The 23,188-nt window shown below is 42.0% G+C and overlaps 1 protein-coding gene across 8 annotated transcripts in view; it reads right to left on the minus strand.

Annotated features, from left to right (window-relative positions):
- The window catches only part of ALG9 (ALG9 alpha-1,2-mannosyltransferase), a 97,174-nt gene that overhangs the window by 22,030 nt on the left and 51,956 nt on the right, over positions 1 to 23,188 (minus strand). For 3 of the 8 annotated variants that reach the window (XM_006936611.4, XM_045038276.1, XM_045038273.1), the window contains one exon: positions 8,564 to 8,694. The exons of 4 other annotated variants lie outside the window; for them this stretch is intronic. In XM_006936611.4, coding sequence (XP_006936673.1) covers positions 8,564 to 8,694 — 131 coding nt within the window. Of the gene's footprint in view, positions 1 to 8,295; positions 8,375 to 8,563; positions 8,695 to 23,188 lie in introns of those variants that run through there. One more of the 8 variants, XM_045038275.1, reaches the window with a different exon arrangement.

Here is a 23,188-nt window from a genome sequence, read left to right on the forward strand (position 1 = left end):
AAATCTTGCCAGGGCGCCTGGGTGGCTCAGTTGGTTGAGCATCTGACTCTTGATTTCAGCTCAGGTCATGATCCCAGGGTCATGGGATTGAGTCCCACATCAGGCTCTGAGTGGAGCATAGAGCCTGCTTAAGATTCATTCTCTCTCCTACTTCCCCTCTACCCCACTCACATGCTCTAATTAAAAAAAAAAAAAAAGAGTAAACTTCAATGAAATCTTGCCATTTCTGATGACATGAATAGAGCCAGAGGGTATAATGCTAAACAAATAAGTCAGTCAGAGAAAGACAAATACCCCATGATTTCTCTTATGTGGAAGTTCAGAAACAAATGAACAAAGGAAAAGAGAGAGAGACACAAACCAAGAAATAAACTCTTAACACTATCCAGAACACACTGATGGTTACCAGAGGGGAGGTGGGGGATGGGTCAAATAGGTGCTGGGGACTAACAGCATACTCACTGTGATGAGCAATGAGTCATATATAGAATTACTGAATCACAATCATATTGTGCATTTGAAAGTAATCTAACACCATGTGTTAACTATACTGGAATTAAAATTAATTTCATTTTTAAAAAGAGATGTGGATTTACACAATGGACTATGTTACACAGCCACAAAAAAAGGAGGAGACTGTTCCATTTGAGACAACATGGATGGACCCAGGGGGTACTATGCTAAGTGAAGTAAGTCAGAATGAGAAAGACAAATAACATATGATTTCACTTATATGAGCAATCTAAAAAATAAAACAAATGAATAAACAAAAAGCAGAATCTGACCTATAAATATGGAGAATAAACTGATGGATGCCAGAGGGAAGGTGGGTAAAGGGGATAGGCAAAACGAGTGAAGCTGAGTGGGAGATACAGGATTCCAGTTATGGAATAAATAAGTCACAGGAATAAAAGGCACAATATAAGGATACAGTCAATGACATTGTAATAGTGATGTATGGTGACAGATGGCAGTTTCACCTGTGGTCAAAGTAGAAATAACGTATGACCTTATCCAAGTGTGAACTTGTACACCTGAAAACTAATGTAACATTGTGTGCCAAATCAAACTAAAAAAAAAAGAAAAAGAAAATGAAATTCATCAAATAATGGATAAATATTTTTCTGAGACCTTACTATGTGCTAGGAGTTACAGAGATTCAGTAAAAGTTGTGGTTTCTAACTCTCAAGGAACTCAGAGTTAAGACCTCTGATGAGACCAGCTGGTTGGTCTAAGCCAGTTAAAAGCAGTGGCAGTCCTGAAAGACTGTATATACTTTTCAAATCTGAGAGTCTCTATAGTATGGACTTGGAGCACCGATGGTCTGTACACAGTCTCTTTCTAGAGAACGAATTTCACAACAACGGGAAGCACACTCTCCGAGCTTCAGAAATACACACACACACACACACACACACACACACACACACACACACAGAGGTTTGTCCTTCTTAAAATGTCAGCAGATCTCAATGATAAACAGCTCAAGACTACAATGAGGAAAATGCTGCTGTGTTCTGAAACCAAAGCTAGCCTGGGGTAGCTCTGCCAGATGAAAGTCTCAGCTAAGTATCTGGGAGAAGATAACACAAAACCAAACAAAAAGGAAAGGCCAAGAACTGATAAAGAAAAAGTATTGAGAACAATGAACTACCAAGAATCACACAAGTTCAGAAACTCTGATCTCTTCTTCCTTACGATTTCTCAGTATTCTTGACATAGATGAAGGAGCTGGAGGTACGACCATGATTGATGGGTGGGGAAAAGACCAGAGCACTTCAGTTACTGACTGGGAGGAAGAACTAATTCTACCCCAAGGACTTGAACATCATCTGAAGCATGTCAAAGTGTTGGCCTGAAACCAAATTCTGCCATAGGGTGTAGTCTCCCTTTCCATCTGGGTAGCACAAAGCTGCAGATGAACAGCCTGCTGAGCTATTTTGTGCACCACAGGTCTCTTGTACAAGACATCTCCTTTAAAAAGCAAAATTTCAAAAACTATTCAATTTGGATGAAGAATGGCATCAAAAGAGCTGTGATGGTTTTAAAACACGTCCATAAATCCTTTGATATTTCTCCCACCAATAGGGAAAGTCTAATTCCTCTCCCCTCAAACTTGGGTTATTCGAATGGCTTGCTGTCTATGAACAGAATGAGACAAGAGTGATACACTGTATGAATTCCAAGACTGGGTCATCAAAAACGTTATATCTCTTGAGATACTAGCTTTTGGAAGCCAGCCACCATGCTGTGAAGAAGCGTGGGCCACATGGTGAAGCCACATGTAGATGTCCTGGCCAACAGCCCAAGCTGAGATCTAGCCAGCATCAACTGCTAGACATGTGAGAAGGCCTTCCCAACGCCTCCATCCAGCCCGAACCACCGTCTGATGGCCAATGCATAAAGAACTCTGAGCAGCTGAAGAACTGTCTGGCTGAGCCCAGTCAACTCCAGAACATGAGAGAAAACAATAATCAGTAAGTGCTATTCTTTCATACTGCTAAGCTTAGAATGATTTGTTACACCACCACAACTAGAACAAGGGCTTCCAACTAATTTGCCCTTTGCAGTGATTCTCTATGATCTCCCAGAAATAAACAGTTCTGCTTATGCTGGGGTTAGGGACAGAGGACACCATGGCTGCCATCAACCAGACTACCACACAGGACCAAAATGGATACAGGTGTCATGGCCTCTTCAGGCCTCAGGGCTGCTGTATTCACTTCTACTTGGAGGCTAAAAGACGACTCATAGTCTCAGTAAACAATCTCCACAACAGGTAAAGCTCAGTGTCCACTGAGAATCCTGTGCTGGGCATTGCAAGAACACACACAGCAGAGGCTATCAGGACTAGGGAAGGCCCCTCTCCTACCGGGCCCGAGGGGGTTAACTTTCAACTCCTGACTTGCATCTCTTCTTCTAGAACTATACATTGGCAGGGCTTTGAAATCCTGCCCTTTTTAAGTCTCCCCAAATTATCCCCAGCCCCTCATCAGGCAAACCTAAAATTCAGTTAGATGAGGCTAACGCATCCAAAACAAGGAAGAAGGAAATCTCATAATCCAAAAACCAAAGGTTTCAAGCAAAGCAGCCAGACAAAAGGGACCTATAACAAAGGAGGAAAGTGTGGGCGGAAAGCAGCCGCGTGAAGCAGTGACAGGGCCTCCCAGCTTGTTTCTAAAGCCACACACAGGCAGGCCCTGGTGTGCAGGAGGCCAGCTCCAACATCCTGGAGAGGCACTTCCCACCAGACTCCTACACCACACTTAGGAGGAACCCACCATTGAGCCGGTAGTTTATTCCAACACTCTCCCTTCACTCCTCTCTGGGGAATCTCAGAGTAGGCATTACATCCACCCACTTGTCGAGCTATTTTATACAAGCAGCAATTATATCATGCTTCAAAGAAGGAAAAAAAATCCTCTCTTATTTTAGAAAGTATGTAATATGAGATGGCCATAGAGTAACAAATGTGTCTGGTTTAAAAAGTGATCTTGTTGACTAGTTTAGATTCCATATCCTAGGAGTCAGAGAAAGCCTGATAAAACTAGCCAGACGCAGACATGGCCAACTCAGGGAGAGGAGAGGAAGGCACAGCTTGGTACCAGCTGTAAGCAAGGCGGGGGGACAATAGAAAATGGTTAAGATCTTAGGCCTGGGTCCCATCTCAGACTAACAGGTTCTGGGATCTCTAGGCCTCTCATAAAGCAGAGAAGCAGCCTGTTGGTAAAGAATGGACATCTGGACTGCCATTCACCCAAACGGGCTAAGCACATTTAGTCCTCTTTACGGAGTCATTCTTCACTAGCCCAACAGTAAAGGCCTTACTTATCTTCCAACAATTTCCACGGAAAACAAGCCCATGTATTCACAGATACTCAGAATGTCTAAATTTATACCAGTCACCATATCGTTCTAATCATCTTTAAGCTACCTCCCCCTGGAGCTGAGTCTCCACCCAGGAGGGTATTCTGATGTGCCCATACGGTCTTCAAACTACCCAGGCTGTTTCCCTTGCAGATGGCTGAGACCTAACCTAGGCTACAATACCAAGGAGGGTCAGCAGATTAAGTCAAATAACTTAACTATGGGAAAATCCACAGTAAACATGACTATGGGGCAAAGGAACCATACATGCTCCATTCCGCATCCTGCTTTTTGGGGCAAGCCCTGTATTCTGGTCACATTAAATAAACCATACATCTTGATTTGCCCAGGACAGGACACCTTTAATTTTCAAGAGCATTTGGATTTGGATGATCTATTATAGATCACTTTACCTAGAAGCCAATTTAAGCCAGTGAAAGAGGTCAATTAAATTTTTCTTGACTAAACCCTCAGGCGTTTCATCCAAAAGGCTTCTTTTTATCTTTCCGCTTGCGCTCGTGATTTCTTCTCTGTGAATTATGGGAGTGGTGCTGCCCTCTTTACCACCGGTACAAATCCTCCTTTTCCTTTAAGCCTCAGCTCAGGAACCACGTCCTCCGGGAAGCTTCTCAGTATACTCCTACCTCCACAGACAGGCCTCTCCTTTCTTAGAAGGTCTAGCGTTACAACCTGGTACCTTTCTATGGTCTTAATACTATTTTCAAGTTGTTTTTGCATGTATAACTACACAAGTTGTAAGTTATTTAAAGGGCAAAATCTGTGTCTAATTACTTCTTTCACATCCCTTAAAAAATCTAGCTCCGAGACAGAGACATACTGTCTCCTGATTTCCAAACCTGCCTAACCAGCTGGCTCTGAGTCTCCAGGTGCCTCCTTCTGCTGACTCCTTCTCCCATAGTGCCCTGAACTCTCCTTTAAAGCAGCTAACACAGGTTGTAATTATATATTGATCTGGATGTTTTTTTGTTCAATGGTAGCCTCGCTGTTATATTGTAAGGTGTGTGTACTGTTTGTCACTATATACCTAAGATCCATGACAGTGCCTGACAGTGTTTAAAAAATATCTGATTGGATGCATGTCAAATGAACAGACAGACAGATGGATAATGGAAGAAAGAAAAAATTGATCTCAAAGTCAACTATAAATATAAAGGAAGCAGATTTCAGTTTTCGGGATTTAAACATCTAAGATAATCTTACATTTCTAAAAGATCACCTGGCAGTAGGTCACAGACTTATTAAAACCTCCTTTCCTCAGAAAGAGCTAGAGAACAGTTAGGCCTACAGCCCTATCCAGTCTAGGGTCTAAGACATGAGTGGCCATTCGGTGCAGATGGTACTGTATTTCTCCTTGTTACAGAAATTGCTCCCATACACAAACCACGGTCTCAAGCAGCAAAAGAGGAAATGTAACATCCCCAGTGAACAGGCGGGAAGGCATCCAGGATCAAGCTCCTACAAGCATTTCAGACACCACCTCAGCGCGTTATCTCTGGGGCCCACAGCCTCTGACAGTCCAACTTAATTGTCCCAAGTCAGCAACACGAGATGTCATGTGGTGTTGACAGTTATAAATGGCTGTGGCAAAACTAGGCTGTGGGATCCCACTGTTTTTGCGGTTAGATCAATGTATACTGGGAAGTGCTGTCTGAGAGAGAATAATCAGCATAATTTTGGAACACTATACTGCCTGCTAATTAATGGAAAGGCCTGACATTTACATAATGCTTTAGAATTTACAAATACTTTCATATTTGCGCTCTCAATTGATCCTTACTACACCCCCATAAAGTAGTGGGCAACCAGGATTAAATGCACCTGTCCTCTGACCCCTTGCTCTTTTCACCACACTCTGCACACCTTCAAGTGAACTGTACCTTTTCAGTTCTTAAACCAACAGATTTTCTTCTTTTTCAGCATATCATCATGAAGAGAATGCCAATTTATGGGAAATGAGTACAATTTATGGGAAGTGAAAAACCCCAGAAGGCATTCCCCAGTCAGCTCCCTCCCTCCCCCTGCACTAGTGGTGTGATGGGTGAGCTGGGCAGGCGTGCGGAGGGGAAATGAAGCAGCAGCAGGGACCCACCCACCACCCACCAACAGGAGAAACAAGATGCTCTATAAGCTTAAGGTCGGTCTCTCCAGCAAGTTGTGCTCAAACTTGCAAAACCTTCTGCTCAGGGACCAGCCCAGCCACAGCAAGCAATCCCCAACAATGACTAGTACTGCACTTCTAATACAGAAAAGGAAAATGTTAAAAGCTTGATAGAGGCCACTGGGGAAAGCTGTGCGATACTGGGAAAAATTCTGACCTCATCTTCCAGACACTATATATCTCCTGAGTCTATCAGTCCTCGGCAGTCGAGTTCACACCGTCGCTGCCTCTCATCTAGCCAACCAGAATAGTCTCCTATCCTGTTTCTGTGCCACCAACTTTCCCTCCTTCCAGTCCGCCACCCACACTATCACCAATGCAATCCTCACATCACCTCCTCTTGGGATCTTCCTCAGCCTCTCCCACCCGAGCCTTTTTGGAATTGCCCATCCCTTCTACGCCTCCATGGCACTTCTCTGGTGTAGTGTTTCTCCCCAGATGTACTTGTGTGGCCGTGCAAGTATCTCCAGTCACTGCTCATCACAAGACAGGTGGGGAAGTGACCAACACCTTTTGCTCTTCCCTCAGAAGATTTCAAAGTGTCTAGTGAGAACTGTATGAGCATGGTTTCTTTGCCTTGTCCCGAAGGCTGTCCGTCTATGTGCACCAGCTGCAGGGTGCGTGTGCTATCGAAAGGGGAAAGAGGAAGATGGGCACATCTTCTCATGTCAACCCTCAAAACCAAAAGGGAAAAAAAACTTACCTTAAAATACGCCCTTGTCCCATTTGCTACAAACAGAGTTCGTTCTGTGGTCAGCGTACTGCTGTCACTATCTGTGAACCACTCAGTGTCCTCTGCTAATGGGAAGGCTGCTGGGAATGCGCTGTCCCCTCCAAGCTGGAGATCTTCCCAGGGCCAGATCTCAGGCTGTCACAGTTTTCTCAACTCAAAATAGAAGGCACCACAGCAACCTACCCCAAGTACTATATCGAATAACAATAACGAAGAACACGTGTGATGCAGAGCGTTCACACCATCACTGCTGCTTCTCCTGCCAGCTCTCTCCCATTACTACTCCAATTCTGACCACATGTGAGTATCAACCCAAGACCCCACCACCTCTCATGGCCCTCCACTCCCTCAGCACCCCCCACCCCTCCTCGCCTAACTTAAGGCCATGACCACTCCCCTACACAAACTCAACTCCCCTGCCCCTTCATGCTTTGCTGAACTTTCTTGGCTAAACTCCAACCCTGCACACAAAAATGTGTGCATAATCATTCACAACAGCATTATTCATGATAGCCAAAAAGTAGAAGCAACCCAAATATCCATCAACTGGGGAAGAGGTAAACAAAATAGTTATATCCATAAATGGAGTAGTATTCGGGCACAAAAAGGGACACCAACTGATACTTGCTATAACATGAATCAATCTCCAAAACATGCAAAGTCAAAGAAGGCAGATACAAAACCCCACATATTATATAATCCCATTCATATACCCACAACTTGCTAAATTTAATAATTATTGAGTTGTACACTTAAAGTAGGTGGATTTGATGGTATGTAAATTATCACCAGAGCACCAACAAGCAACCACAGTGGTTGAACTCAGGTGGGTTCTTTACCCCGTCTTCCAATCATACTGTATTTCTCAAGCTCCTTTTGTTTCCTACTCTCAATTATTTCCCTCTCCTCAAATCCTGAACACCTCATCCCCACAAACTCCCTTCTCTTCTGATAATCCTACTTCCTACTGCACAGAGAAACCAGAGGCCATCAGAGGAAAGCTGCCAGATACCCATTATCACACCCACCTGCTGCCTATTACTATCCTCTATCTAGCAGCTATGTGTGGCTATTTAAATTAAGATTCTTCTTCTCTGTTTGAGTCCCAGTCCTGCCTCTCAGGACCTGGTTCTCTACCTTTCACTTTCTGCCTGGGCTCTGCCCGCACCCCCCCCCCCAACAGGGCTCCCTGGACCTCAGCCCACAAACAACCTGACTCCTCCAGCTCAATGCCATGACTCCCTCACCTCAACATTCTGACTCCCCTCTTGTCATTAATTCTCAGGCCCTTCTGAAGAGCCAGACAGGCTCTATTTAGTCTCTATTTAGTCTCTCTCTATTTAGTCTCTCTCTTTAAGATCAAGTAAGGCCTGTCCTTTCCTCGACTGAGCCTGGATTGCAAAAACAGATATGAACTTCTAGCTCCTTAAAGGACAGAGTCAATCTTCCTAGCAGTGTTATAATACTCAAAGACAGTTGAGGTTGATGGCCAAGAGTAATCCATTGCAAACACTTATTTGCATGGTCTTCAGTGGATGTGTTTTATTTAGATTCTTTTATTTGGATGACACCTGAATAAACTTTGCATGTGGTGCCTAGAAAAAGAGAACACTGTTTTAGATTTCTCAGGAAACTGGACAAGAATAGATGTGTTTGGGCCCAAATAAAATAAAATGAAATGATGCCTATTACAGTCAGCCCAAGACTGGAAGTTATTCAATCAAGATTCTAATTTGTACCCTTACTAGTCCTAGTACACCTCTCTTAGGATTAAAGCCACATACCTAGAAGCATCAAGGAATGGTCTGTAGGCCAAGCTGATCCATTCTTCTCTATTCGATGAGTATTTTGGCTCCCGGGGTGTTTCTCTCATGGTGTCCAAATCCACTAAATAATGGCATTTACTGATGTCAATCTGCAATGAAGAAAGGCCAAGTCTTCATCAGTAATTGCAAAGGTCCTTTCAGGGTAATGGACATCAATTATAATCCTAAAAATTCCCACAGGGTCTTAGAAGCACAAACATCCAAGTCCTAGGACAATGTTACCTGTGCTGTCTCCACTCAGATAGGAGTGTTGGGTGCTGGGCTGTTACTTAGGCTTCTAGGGGCAGGAGAGAAATACGCACCCAGCCAAATATGTACATAAGCTTTGGGAGTTCTGACTCTACTTTGGGTGTTAAGTTCCTCTGGCCTCATAGACACTTCTGAAGGCTAGCTTGAGTCCACCACATACTCAAAAAACTCTATTCTTCTGCTATCATTCCCTTCCAATCTATCACCTCTTATCTCAGAGATGGAAAGGCCACCACCTAACCACATACGCTAATATGTGAAACCCTGTCACTGCTGACAGAGACCTGTGAAGTTACCCTACACCTTTTAAGTGGTACAGAAATATCCTATATCATCATCTCCAACATTTCAACACAACTGACAGACATAAGAACTGTCCAGGCAGCAAAAGATCAGTAAAACAATTATCAGAACTGCAAGAGTGGAAAAGATTATGAAAAATACATACTAGTATTAGCCAAACTACAGTCATCCAGTTGATTACAACTGGATGGATGTTCATAAAAGAATATTAATATATTTCATTTAAAACCATATCAAGGGCAACACCTGGGAGGCTCAGTCAGTTAAGCATCCAACTTCAGAAACTCAGGTCATGATCTCATGGTTCACGAGTTCAAGCCCCACATTGGGCTCTGTGCTGACAGCTAGTAGCCTGCTTCAGATTCTGTGTGTGTCTCTCTCGCAGCCCCTCCCCTGCTCATACACTGTCTCTCTCTCTCAAAAATTAACACTAAAAAATGTTAAATTTTAAATTTTAAAAAGATTTTAAAAAACTGTCTAATGAGTACCAGCTTTCAGCCTGAGATGAATGAAAAAGTCTAGTGAGAGAGTGGAGATGGTCATACAACAATGTGCATGTGCTTAATGCCACTGAATTATATCCCAAAAGTGGTTAAAGTGGTAAATTTTATCACAATAGAAATCTGTTGGAATGATTCATTTTAATCTCAAAAAAATTTTTGACAATACAGTATTAAGCCTTATTCCTAAACACTCACTGCTATAAAGATATAAAGTCTAAATAAATAATTTATTAATTTGATTAAAATTACTGATACAGTAAATGCAATCTCAAAAATCCCAACAGACTTATTTTGTGAAACTTGACAAGTGGATTCCAAAATGTATAGGGAAATGTACAAGGCAGCCAAGACGCAGTCAGGAAAGAAAAGCAAGGTGGCAGCTTAACTTGCTATACACTTAGAGTAATTAAGACAAGAGGTGTTTAGCGCAGGAATAGATCAACAGACTGATGCAGAAAATAGAGCCTCAAATGGATACAGGCAACATGGACCCTGATTTATGATAGAATGACACCTCAGACCAGTGGGGGAGAGGACAGGCTTTTCACTGACTGGTGCTGACACAAATGGACAAACACTGAGGGGAAAAATGCAAATGAACTGTAACCTCACTCCACTCACAAAAATCAATCTCAGATGTATTACAGAACTAAGTAAGGCCAAACTCTAAAGCTCTTGGAAGACAGTATCACAGAATATCTTCAAGAACTTACGGTAAAAGTCTCTTTAGACAAAACCCAAAAAGCATTAATGACCAAAAAAAGGATAAATTTGACTACATTAGAATATCTATTCAAACACACCCTTATGAGTGAAGAGATGAGCCAGAAAATGGCAGAAGAAATATGCAACATAAGAAGCCATCAAGGATTCATATCTAGAACATATAAAGAAGACCTGCTAATCAACAAGACAAAGATCACCCAAAAGAAAAATGGGCAAATGACTTTAATAGGTACTTCACAGGAAGAAATCTAAATGGCCAAAAACCAATGAACAAGGGCTCAACTTCATACCAGGAACCAAGGAAATGTAAACCAAAACCACAATGAACAATTACAATACTAAGTGTTGGCCAGAATATGGAGAAATTCTTCATTCTTTGCTGGCAGGAGATCAAGTTGGCACAAGATTTTTAGGAAACTATTTGGTATAATCTACAAAAATTGAACATATACATTTGCTATGATCCAACATTTGTACGCCCAAGTAGTAGACTGAACCATATGAAATCATTAACATTTCACTATTTAATTCACAAAATTGGTAATTTCACGAGGGTTCAAGCTAATACATTTCCAACAAAAATGCATACATGAAAAGACAATTCAAGAATGCTCAATGTGGCTGTATTTGCAGTTGGCCCAAACTGCAAACAGGCAAACATCCATCAACAGCAAAGTGATAAACTACAGTATAGTCCTACAATGAAGTACTACAAAGTAATAAAAGAGAACTACAGCTATATGCAACAGCAAGTGTGATTATTAGAAACAAAACATCGAGGGAAAAGATCAAGACTCACAAAAAAGGCAGTAGGATTCCAGTATATGAAATTGAACAGTCAAAACTTAATCATTTAGGAGTGCGCATACAAAAGTGGTAAATCTCTTAAAGATAAAAACAAGGAAGTTATTACCTTAAAAGTCAGAGAGTCTCTCTGAAGGGGGGTGGGGGTGGGTAGTGATCCAAAGTAATTGCTGGGGGAGGGGAGCTGTGGGTAGGGGCAATGTTCTAGTATTTGACTCTGGTGGAGCTTACATGGGTACCTGGCTCTATTATTATATTACTGATTACTGTACACTTGTGTTTTGTGCACATTTAGGCTCACGGATCATACACAATTGAAGGTTTAAAAAGGTGCTTATAAGAACAACTTGTTCTTCTCTAGAGCCTGCAGTAAACTCTGTCCTTCCCCCACTTCTCACTCACAGTACTGTTCCGTCTCTCCTAGCATTATTTATACGTAAAAGAGACTGGAGTCTCACATCTGTCCCTACATATGCGCTATTCTTCCAGGGGAGAGAAAGCACACTGGGAATTGACGTCAGACCCAATTCCATTCCACACAACTCTAAAAATGATTCTTTGCATAAACACTTCAGGAAGCAGACTTTTTGGTCTCAACACCCACTCTGTAGCTCCCAAGGATTTTAAAAACATGAAACAAGTTTTTAAAAGCTTTGCAAGTGCCATGCCTCTGTAATCAAATAGGAGCAGCAAGGGGAAGAGCTCCTAGGGTCTCATGCCAAGACCTCTTTTCGTTAGGGGGTTCTCAGCAGGACATACTCGACCTCAGCCTAGCCTTTTCTGGCCAGGCATACTACAGAGGTCTGATTATCTAGATTTGGTTCTGGGTACATGGTCTCCCAGACACCAGGGTAGTAATTAACACCCAACTACACCAGTTAGCTTTACACTCCACTCATCACACAACCCACATGCAAATTACATCTCAAATAAAGTTTTGGGGAAGATACCACTGCAAAATCTTACCAATTGAGGTAACAGTCCATTAAAAAATATGTAGCCTCTTCATCCTTCATGAGAAGCAGCTGCTGAATTTTGTTGGTTTTTTTTTCTTGGAAGAAGTTAATAACAACTAATACATATAAGGACAAAGGCTCCCAACAGAAAATAGATATGATCAAGGGCAAGTTCTTTATTAGAGAAGCAATAAGTAATTTAGAAAAGGAGCCCCAACAGACTTCAAACTGTATTACAAAGCTGTAATCATCAAGACAGTATGGTAGTGGCACAAAAACCGACACTCAGATCAACGGAACAGAATAGAGAATCCAATAATGGACCCACAAACATATGGCCAACTAATCTTTGACAAAAGCTGGAAAGAATATCCAATGGAATAAAGACAGTCTCTTCACTAAATGGTGCTGGGAAAAATGGACAGCAACATGTAGAAAAAATGAACCTGGACCACTTTCTTACCCCATACACAAAAGTAAACTCACAAAGGACGAGAGACCTAAAGGTAAGACAGGAAGCCATCAAAATTCTAGAGAAGAAAGCAGGCAAACACCTCTTTGACCTGGGCCACAGCAACTTCTTACTCAACATGTCTCCAGAGGCAAGGGAAAGAAACTAAAGCAAAAATGAACTATTGGGATCTCATCAAAATTAAAAGCTTCTGCACAGCAAAGGAAACAATCAGCAAAACTAAAAGGCAACCGACTGAATGGGAGAAGATATTTGCCAATGACATATCAGATAAAGGGTTGGTATCCAAAATCTATAAAGAACTTATCAAACTCAACACCCAAAAGACAAAAAATAATAATAACCCAGTGAAGAAATGGGCAGAAGACATGAACAGACACTTCTCCAAAGAAGATATCTAGATGGCCTACACATGAAAAAATGCTCCACATCACTCATCATCAGGGTAATACAAATCAAAACCACAATGAGATACCACCTCACACCTGTCAGAATGGCTAACATTAACAACTCAGGCAACAACAGATGTTGGCGAGGATGTGGAGAAAGAGGATCTCTTTGGCACTGCTGGTGGGAATGCAAACTGGTGCAGCCACTCTGGAAAACAGTATGGAGGTTCCTCAAAAAATTAAAAATACAACTACCCTATGACCCAGCAATTGCACTACTAGGTATTTATCCAAGGGATACAGGTATGTGGTTTCGAAGGGGCACATGCGCCCCAATGTGTACAGCAGTACTATCGACAATAGCCAAAGTATGGAAAGAACCCAATGTCCATCGGTGGATTAACGGATAAAGAAGATGTTATACATACACACACACACACACACACACACACACACACACACACACACACACAATGGAGTATTACTTGGCAATCAAAAACAATGAAATCTTGCCATTTGCAACTACGTGGATGGAACTAGCGGGTATTATGCTAAGCGAAATTAGTCAGAGAAAGATAAATATCATATGACTTCACTCATACGACGACTTTAAGAGACAAAACAGATGAATATAAGAGAAGGGAAGCAAATATAATAAGAAAACAGAGAGGGGGACAAAACTTAAGAGACTCTTAACTATGGAGAACAAACACAGGGTTACTGGGGAGGTTGTGAGATGGGGGATGGGCTAAGTGGGTAAGGGGTATTAAGGAATCTACTCCTGAAATCATTGTTGCACTGTATACTAACTTGGATATAAGTTTAAAAAATAAGTAAAAATAAAAATTAATTAATTAATAAGGAAGAAAGAGAGAAAGAGAGAAAGAGAGAAAGAGAGAAAGAGAGAAAGAGAGAAAGAGAGAGAGAGAGAGAGAGAGAGAGAGAGAGAGAGAGAGAGAGAGAGAGAAAGAGAGAAAGAGAGAAAGAGAGAAAGAGAGAAAGAGAGAAAGAGAGAAAGAGAGAAAGAGAGAAAGAGAGAAAGAGAGAAAGAGAGAAAGAGAGAAAGAGAGAAAGAGAGAAAGAGAGAAAGAGAGAAAGAGAGAAAGAGAGAAAGAAAGAGAGAAAGAGAGAAAGAAAGAGAGAAAGAAAGAGAGAAAGAAAGAGAGAAAGAGAGAAAGAAAGGAAAGGAACCCTAACAATCAACAAAATAAAAAGGTAACCGATGGAATGGAAAAAAAATATTTGCAAAGCATGTATCTGATAAGGAATTAACCTCCAAAACATGTAAAAACTCCGACAACAGCAAAATAACAAATAATTTGATTTTTAAATTAGCAAAAGACCTGAATGGACATTTTTCCAAAGAAGATGTATCAATGTCCAACAGGTATATGAAAAGGTGCTCAATGTTGCCAATCATTAGGAAAATGCAAATTATAACCATGATGAGATACCACCTCACCTCACATCTATTAGAATGGCTATTATCAAAATGATAAGAGATAAAAACTAGTGAGCAGGATGTGAAGAAAAAAGAACTCTTGGGTACTGTTGGTGGGAATGTAAATTGGTACAGCCATTATGGAAAACAGTAAGGAGGTTCCTTAAAAACCTAAAAAAACAATCACAATATGATCCAGCAATCCCACTTTTGGGTATGTAGCTGAAGGAAGTGAAGTCACTCTTTGGAAGAGATACCTGCAACTCCCATGATCACTGCAGCATTCTTCGTAACCTCTAAGACATGGAAACAATCTAAATGTTCGTCAATGGATGAAATGTGGTTTGTATGTAACACACGTATAAAAAAGAAGGAAACCCTGTTATTTGTGACAACATGGATTAATCTTGAGGGCATCATACTAAACGAAGTATGCTTGATAGAGAAAGACAAATAGTGTATGATCTCACTTACATGTGGAATCTTAAAAAAATCGAACTCATAGAAACAGTCTAATGGTGGTTCCCAGGGGCTGGGGTAATGAAGAGATGTTAGTCAAAGGGTACAAATTTCAGCTACAGGATGACTAAGTTCAAAGGACCTCAAGTACACCAGGAGGACTACAGTTAACAATACGGCGTTGTACACTGGAACTCTAAGCGAGAAGATCTTAAATGTTCTCAACATAAAGAACAACGGTTAACCATGTGAGGTGAAGGGTGTGCTAACAAACCTTACTGTGGTAATCTGCACAATAGAAACATACATGAAATCATCACATTGTATACTTTAAACTTACACAGTGTTATGTGTCAATTCTATCTCAGTAAAGCTGGGGAAAAAAGAACTCTCCGTCAGAGACCTAGATTCTGGTCGAGCCTCCACCACAAATTAGATGGGGGACTCATACTCATTCAAGTTTTTTATACCTCAACTTCTTCTTCTGTAAAATAAGGAGATTACCATTTACCTCAAAGAGTTATGGGGCGCCTGGGTGGCGCAGTCGGTTAAGCGTCCGACTTCAGCCAGGTCGCGATCTCACGGTCCGTGAGTTCGAGCCCCGCGTAAGGCTCTGGGCTGATGGCTCAGAGCCTGGAGCCTGTTTCCGATTCTGTGTCTCCCTCTCTCTCTGCCCCTCCCCCGTTCATGCTCTGTCTCTCTCTGTCCCAAAAATAAATAAACATTGAAAAAAAAATTTTTTTTAAAAAAGAGTTATAGGGGCGCCTGGGTGGCGCAGTCGGTTGAGCCTCCGACTTCAGCCAGGTCACGATCTCGCGGTCCGTGAGTTCGAGCCCCGCGTCGGGCTCTGGGCTGATGGCTCAGAGCCTGGAGCCTGTTTCCGATTCTGTGTCTCCCTCTCTCTCTGCCCCTCCCCCGTTCATGCTCTGTCTCTCTCTGTCCGAAAAATAAATAAACGTTGAAAAAAAAAAATTAAAAAAAAAAGAGTTATAATGAGGATTGAATGAGAGGGTCTATTTAAATAAAACTTGTAAATTATAGGGGCACCTAGGTGGCTCAGTCGGTTAAGCGTCCAAATTCGGCTCAGGTCACGGTCTCATGGTTTGTGGGTTCAAGCCCCATGTTGGGCTCTGTGCTGACAGGTCAAAGCCTAGAGCCTGCTTTGGATTCTGTCTCCCTCTCTCTGTCTCTTCCCCACTTGCGTTCTGTCACTCTCCCTCTCAAAAATAAATAAAAGCATTGAAAAAAAATTTTTTTCATAAGTAAATACATAAAACTTGTAAACTATAAACAACTACACAAATTGCTGTAACGTTAGAAAGAATCCTTGACTAACTCTATGAAATGTGAGAACCTGACAGACAGAAAAGAACCCTGGTGCATTAGGGCCCATTAAAATTTTTTTTTTTAATTTTTTACTATTTATTTTTGAGAGAGAGAGTGCAAGTAGGGGAGGAGCATGGAGAGCGGGAGACACTGAATCTAAAGCAGGCTGCAGGCTCTGAGCTGTGAGCACAGAACCCAACATGGGGCCCACACCCACAGACCACGAGATCATGACCTGAGCCGAAGTCAGACACTTACCCAATGGAGCCACCCAGGCACCCCAGATTTGTTGTTTTCAATTGAGATTGGTATTTAGTGTCAATTCAAGTTATGCTCAACATATAGGACAGGAGGGTTACAATATTAACTATACAGAGTCCTCAATTAGCAATGAATTAGCAGCATCCACTAAATGATACAAAAATGAATCTTCTAGGCATCATCAAAGCCCTTATGAAGTACCTAGTTGGTGAATCCTCAACTTGGGTATACAAAATTCTTGCAGACATGTTTCTGTTACTAAACTTATAATTGAGGTCAGGAAATGACGTTAGCACATTAAAATACAGAAAGTGAGTATTCTAAGAACAATCAAAGTTCAGAGAGGAAGAAATCACTGGGGGCTGCCGTGGTTGAAAAAATTTCCTGGAGATGGTGGCAAAAGTTAGAACAAAGGAAAAAAGGCAGAAGATCATGGTTTACAGGGGAACCAGGAGAAATATCTCCTTGTCCCTAGAGGTGTGTGTGGAGTAAAGTGAAGACAGAGTCTGAGGGCTGATAATGGAGAACCCAAATTAAGAGCATCTGGATTTTGTTCATCAGGAATCTAGTCTTTTCAACCACCAAGTCAAAGGATTAAGAAGTGGGCCTCAGAGAGAGGGAGATCCACACTGGCTGTGCAGAGGTGGGGGCACACGAAGGCTGGGAGTGGGCACTGCGATACGGAAGGCAGTGCCATCTGTGAGGAAGCAATGGTACCCAGAGCTGGTGTGGCAGGTGGGAAAGTAGAAAGGCAAGTCTCAGGCCTTTTTCAGAGGAAACCAGTGACACCAAGACTTCTAACACCGCAAACAGGAGAAAAGAGGGGGCTGCAGTGAAGAATCAGCCTGGGGGAGATGGAGAGAAGTTGCCAACTTGCATTTGACACCTACATTTTACACCCTGGAATTCAAAGAAGGCCCAGTGACTGGAACACCAGGAGTTAACAGCTGTTTTCTGTTCCTACGGCCGGCAACACTCCCCACTCCCACCTCATAAATCCCTCCTGGCCCTTCAGATTCCAGCCCCTAGTTATTTCCTCAGAACAGGTCCTCTAATTCTGTGCTCTCATAAACAGGACTTCCTCATCCCAACACTTCACAACTGTAACTTGTGAATTAATAGCCAATGCTATAGAAGATGCAGTTTTGTCTGCCTCATTCACTCATCATTCCCAAACCACGCCTCATACGATGTGCATCAGAGGTGCCACGAGCGTGCACAGCGTGCGTGACAAAAGGTGAAAAAAAAAGGAGGGAGAGGTAAGCAGCAGGGTAGGAGAAAGGAGAGAAGAATGAAGCCGAGAGGAGCGGAAGAGCACAGATGAGGTGCGGGGGGACATCTATGGTACTGAGCGGGGGGGGGGGGGGGGGGGGGGGGGGTGGGGGGGGGGGGGGGGGGGGGGGGGGGGGGCAAGGAAGGCCGGAAGGAGCCATTAGAGAGGTTGTACGAGAATCAAAGTATGGTTTTGAAACTCAGGGAGGGTGGATTTCAGAAGCCACAGAAAGGCTGTGAGGCAGCCTGACAACGGAGAGAAGGTACAACAAGAGCAAAGTCAACAGTTGTACTGAAGAATACGTGTATCACGGCTTAAGGGGTCTGTGTGGGGACAAGGAAAGAACTTCTAGTCCAGCCTCCTTTTCTCAGTGACCTTCCCCACTGTCCATCCAGCTGCCTGGGCCAAGCCCCACCAGTCCTAAGACAGGAAGGATGTGAACTTGCTTTCAGACATCTATCGGCTGGAAACAACAATGACGCACATAGCTGTAAAAACAGTGATCTCTGGCAAGGGCCAGGGTGAAGTTCAGGAACATCACAGAGGAACCATCTCCATGTTTAAGAGCTCTCATTTCTTGAATGTCCCTGAAAATTCTCTGGTAAACAAATGCAGTCAAGAATCCTCTAAGACTTTAAGGAGATAACGGGAACAATCAATCAAAATCAATTATCCTGCAACCTCTAAGTCAAAGTGGGAGGGGACTGAAGTTGAGACAACTGTTTGCTGTGCACATGGCTGAGTAAAATTTGTCATAAATTGAGTCTACGGAACAGCAACAATGGCTGACCCAGGTTATGAATTTAATACTTTTAAAGCAGCATGCAGAATGTCTTCTTTCTTTCCAAAACATGCAATAAATTTTGATTCATTCCATTTCCTCATATCCCCCTGTAAGTAACACCAGTGAGGCCCAGGATTTCTTACAGCTGAGCATTCTGAGCTCTGTGAAGACAGAAGCAGAGTCAGTCTTGACCAGCACAGTACCCCTGGTGCCTGCACAGTGGCACACAGCAGGCAGGCCAGAAGTGGTCGCTGAAGACAACCATGGTCACCAGCTACACCCAGGATGCTGGACAAGGTCAAATGCCAAGTGTTAATAAAAACTAAGACCAGCTATCTTTAACTGCCAAGAATTTTTTCTCTTAGCTTCCAGCCCCAGGAAGACAATCTATTTCCTCCAAAATGTCCTACAATGAAGATCAAATAATACTGTAATAAATCTACTAAAAAATCTCTAACTAGCAAAATGAGTTCAAGCTCTAGCAAACTATTAATTTTGAGCAAGGTAAGACCAGTCACCATAACAAAAATTTGACTTATTTGGATATTTTATAGAATGAAAGATTAGAGTATGGAAGTTGTCTAGAAAAATCAACTTAAACCATTATTCCTGGATCCCACTACCGTGATGAGAATGTACAACTCCCTTGAGGTCTGCGAGTGTATTCCTGCTACTGGGAATGGATTAGAAAACACACGGAGCACAGAGAATGACAAGAATCACATTTAAAAGCAAACCAAAACTCTACATGGATATTCCTTGCTTCTTCTCAATTCCCAGACAAAATGTTCCAGACAATTAAGTTCAGTTCTGCAAGCCTGCATGTACAGAATTTCTCTGAGAATCTATCTTTTAAATCCATTTTAGCCACAATTTTTATTATAAAAAAATACAATTATAAACAGATATACTATAGTATATACATACACACACATACAAATCTTCTACTCTATTTGGATGTAGATTACAGCAGCAAGCAGCCATAAATCAAACAAGTGTTTAAAACAGCTAACTCCCGGGGCGCCTGGGTGGCGCAGTCGGTTGAGCGTCCGACTTCAGCCAGGTCACGATCTCGCGGTCTGAGAGTTCAAGCCCCGCGTCAGGCTCTGGGCTGATGGCCCAGAGCCTGGAGCCTGTTTCCGATTCTGTGTCTCCCTCTCTCTCTGCCCCTCCCCCGTTCATGCTCTCTCTCTGTCCCAAAAAAAATAAATAAACGTTGAAAAAAAAAAAACAAAAAAACAGCTAACTCCCCTAAAAGACCCCAGCAGCAAAGTGGAATAATACTCTGAACCTCCTGCCCCCAAGCAAGCACTCTTGTGTAATACTACCTTTCCCATCAAAAAACGGGAGCCCCAATACTCTGCCTCCACCTCTGACTCTAGCTCTGTAACTAAGACAAGTCACGTAACTCTGTCTCAAAGGTTTTACGAGGTCTCCTTAGGGTTTTGACTGCAAACCACTAAAATCCCTCTCAACCCTAAAAAAAGTCATTGTAGAGAAAATAATTTCATCATGAGTGTAAACACACTGCACATTGCTGATTCTACTCTTCTCAAAACTACTGCTGCTCATTATTAGATACATTTTCATACTGAAAGACAACTCTGCACTGGAGGTAACAAATATGCCAGGATCTGCTTCTGTATTGCCATGATTTGGGTAATTACAAAGTCTGTCTTCTCAGGGGCACCTGGGTGGCTCAGTCGGTTAAGTGTCTGACTTCAGCTCAGGTCATGATCTCGTAGTTCCCGAGTTCAAGCCCCATATCAGGCTCTGCACTGACAGCTCAGAGCTTGGCGCCTGCTTCGGGTTCTTTGCCTCCCTCTAAAAATTCTAAGTACTTTATCAATATAAAACATAGGATTTGGGAATATGGCACATGTCTTACCTAAAGAGCCTAGAATCACCACAGAGACCCATCCTGAAGTTGAGTGATAGCACACACAGAAAACTCATTTATCTTCCTTCTTACTGCTCCTGTTAGACCTCAGTAATCACTTCTGGCACTTTCTCACAGAGCCTCGATACAATCTCCTCATGCTGTTCAACCTGGGGCTCCAGTAAGCCACTAGCAACTGACCAGAAGGGTCAAATGAACAGAAATTGTTTGCCTTCCTTGTTAAGTCAATATATGGGGTGAATGCCCAGGATGGTGGTAATGCCACCAGGGGAAGCCCAATCCACCTAACACTTAATTCTCAACAACATATCTCAATAACAACACCTGTTCCTTTATACAAAACCCAGCATTTAGAAAACTAAGAAATCATGGGAAACTGCCTATTACTTTTTACAACAATAAATTCAAGGTTTCTTTTATAAATTTGACTTTTAAAATATCACCTTATATAAAATATTTTAAGAACACATCGGTAATAAATAATGAAATCATGAGGCACCTTGGTGGCTCAGTCATTTGAGCATCTGACTCTTGATTTGGGTTCAGGTCACAATTCCAGGGTCATGGGATTGAGCCCCATGTCAGGCTTGGCACTGAGCCTGGAGCCTGCTCAAGATACTCCCTCCCCCTCCCTCTCCCTCAGTACTGAGCCTGGAGCCTGCTTAAGATTCTCTCTCTCCGTCTCTCTCTCCTTCTGCCCCTCTCCCCCACTCATGCATGTTCTCTCTAAAATACAACATTTTAAAAAAGAATGCACTAGAAGAGAATAGAATGTATGAGAATGAATTACACTTAGTAAAAATAAGTATTATTTGTGTAATTTTAGCCCCCATTATGTGTGTGTGTGCACACACAGGTATGTCCATTCTGAGTTGTGTTGTAGAAGTTTTTTTTTTTGTTTTTAATATTTTTTATTTTTGAGCAAGAGCTCGGGGAGGGGCAGAGAGAGAGAGGGAGACACGGAATCTGAGGCAGGCTCTAGGGCTCCAAGCCGTCAGCAGAGAGCCCGATGCAGGGCTCGAACCCACAAACCCTGGTATCATGACCCAGACCGAAGTCAGATGCTTAACCACCCAGGCTTCCCTAGGAGGTATTTCTCATCCTGCGTTGGAGATTAAGAAATGAATTTGGAAGCCACTCTTTTTAAAAAATCCTGTTAAACAGCAAATCAGGAAATAAAAGAAAAATAAATCCCACAACTCTCAGAGAATTTCTACTTTAGAGTTAAGTTGAGCCATGCACACAAAAAGCCATATACCATTTCTGTATATTTCCATTTTTTCTTTAAAGGTTTTATATTGTCATTATAATTTTAAAGGACCAGGGGTCCCTGGGTGGCTCAGTCAGTTGAGTGTCCGACTTCAGCTCGGGTCATGATCTCCCGGTTTGTGGGTCTGAGCCCCTCATCGGACTCTGTCCTGCCTCTCAGAGCCTGGAGCCTGCTTCGATTTTGTGCCTCCATCTCTCTGACCCTCCCCCACTTGCGCTCTCTTGCTCTCAATAATAAACATTAAAAACACTTTTAAATTAAAAAAAATAAATAAATAAATAAATAAAGAGGACAAGATGACACATAGACACCTACCTTTTAGGAGCTTACTACTTAAGATGGACAATACCAAATAAACTTTAAATGGCATTCAGCCAATAGAATAAGGCAATTATGCCAAAATACAAATAAAAACTAACAGGAAATTAATTTTAATCATCCAGAGTTGGCAAAACATGCTCACAAAATCTGCTATTATAATTCTCCCTGTTTAATCAGCCAATTGGCATTATTATTGGTTCCTGGAGTATATTTTGTGATCCAAGAAGAGGGAATGACTTTATAAACTCACACCTTTCAAAGTTATTTTCATCACCCTTCAAAAGGGTGTTAATTCAATAGATGAAGCTCTACCCAGGCTAAGATTTGCATCAACCTATGAAATTATAGGGCTAGTTCCCTACTTGGAATATTGGGAAAAGCTAGGTAGGGGAAACAGACTGGTACTGGTGACCATTTTTCTAGTGATTCCTATATTGAGTTTCAATGGGTAACTTTTCTAGTGTATTTGAAATTCTGTGAATTTCTAAAATATTTTTATATTGAAGTGTTAATAGCAAAATATTCAGGAGAGGTTATGTACGTACTATTTCTTCTACTAACATATGTAATTGGGGTATTTGTTGTATGTGTTAAGAGTAAATGGATTTTTTTAAAAGACCAAATCAACATTGACAGGTAAAAACGCATAATTTCTGGACAATCGGGCAGACTAAATGGCCATGCAAAAACTGTCACAATGATAGAAAGAAGTATCAGTAGCTCTCCCTTGCTTGATCTGCAAAGGAACTTCCATTAAAAAAAACAAAAAAAAAAAAAAAAATAACAAGATCCATAGCCTGAAAAGTGGCTTGGTAGACTAGTCAGACGGAATGTAGTAGAAAAGAGTAGCATTACAAGAACACCAAACTGCCTCTGTGAAGACACACAGGTGTGAGCAAGCCAGGCACACAGACTAGGTGGAAGAGAGTACATGACATGTGGCAGGCTGTGGCTCCCAGGTTTTGAACTCGAGTTGTTCTGTAAATGACCCTGACTGGGGAGTTCAGAAGCATCCATGTGAAAACAGACCTAATACAGGTTTTAAAAAAAAAAAAAAAAAAAAAAAAAAAGGATTCCATCTTCCTGCAATGTATCAAACAGCTAAGACACGAGTCTGCCAAGCAGTGAGTCCTGACAATTCACATC

This window comes from Felis catus, chromosome D1, assembly GCF_018350175.1.
Source record: "Felis catus isolate Fca126 chromosome D1, F.catus_Fca126_mat1.0, whole genome shotgun sequence".
Taxonomy (NCBI): Eukaryota; Metazoa; Chordata; class Mammalia; order Carnivora; family Felidae; genus Felis; species Felis catus.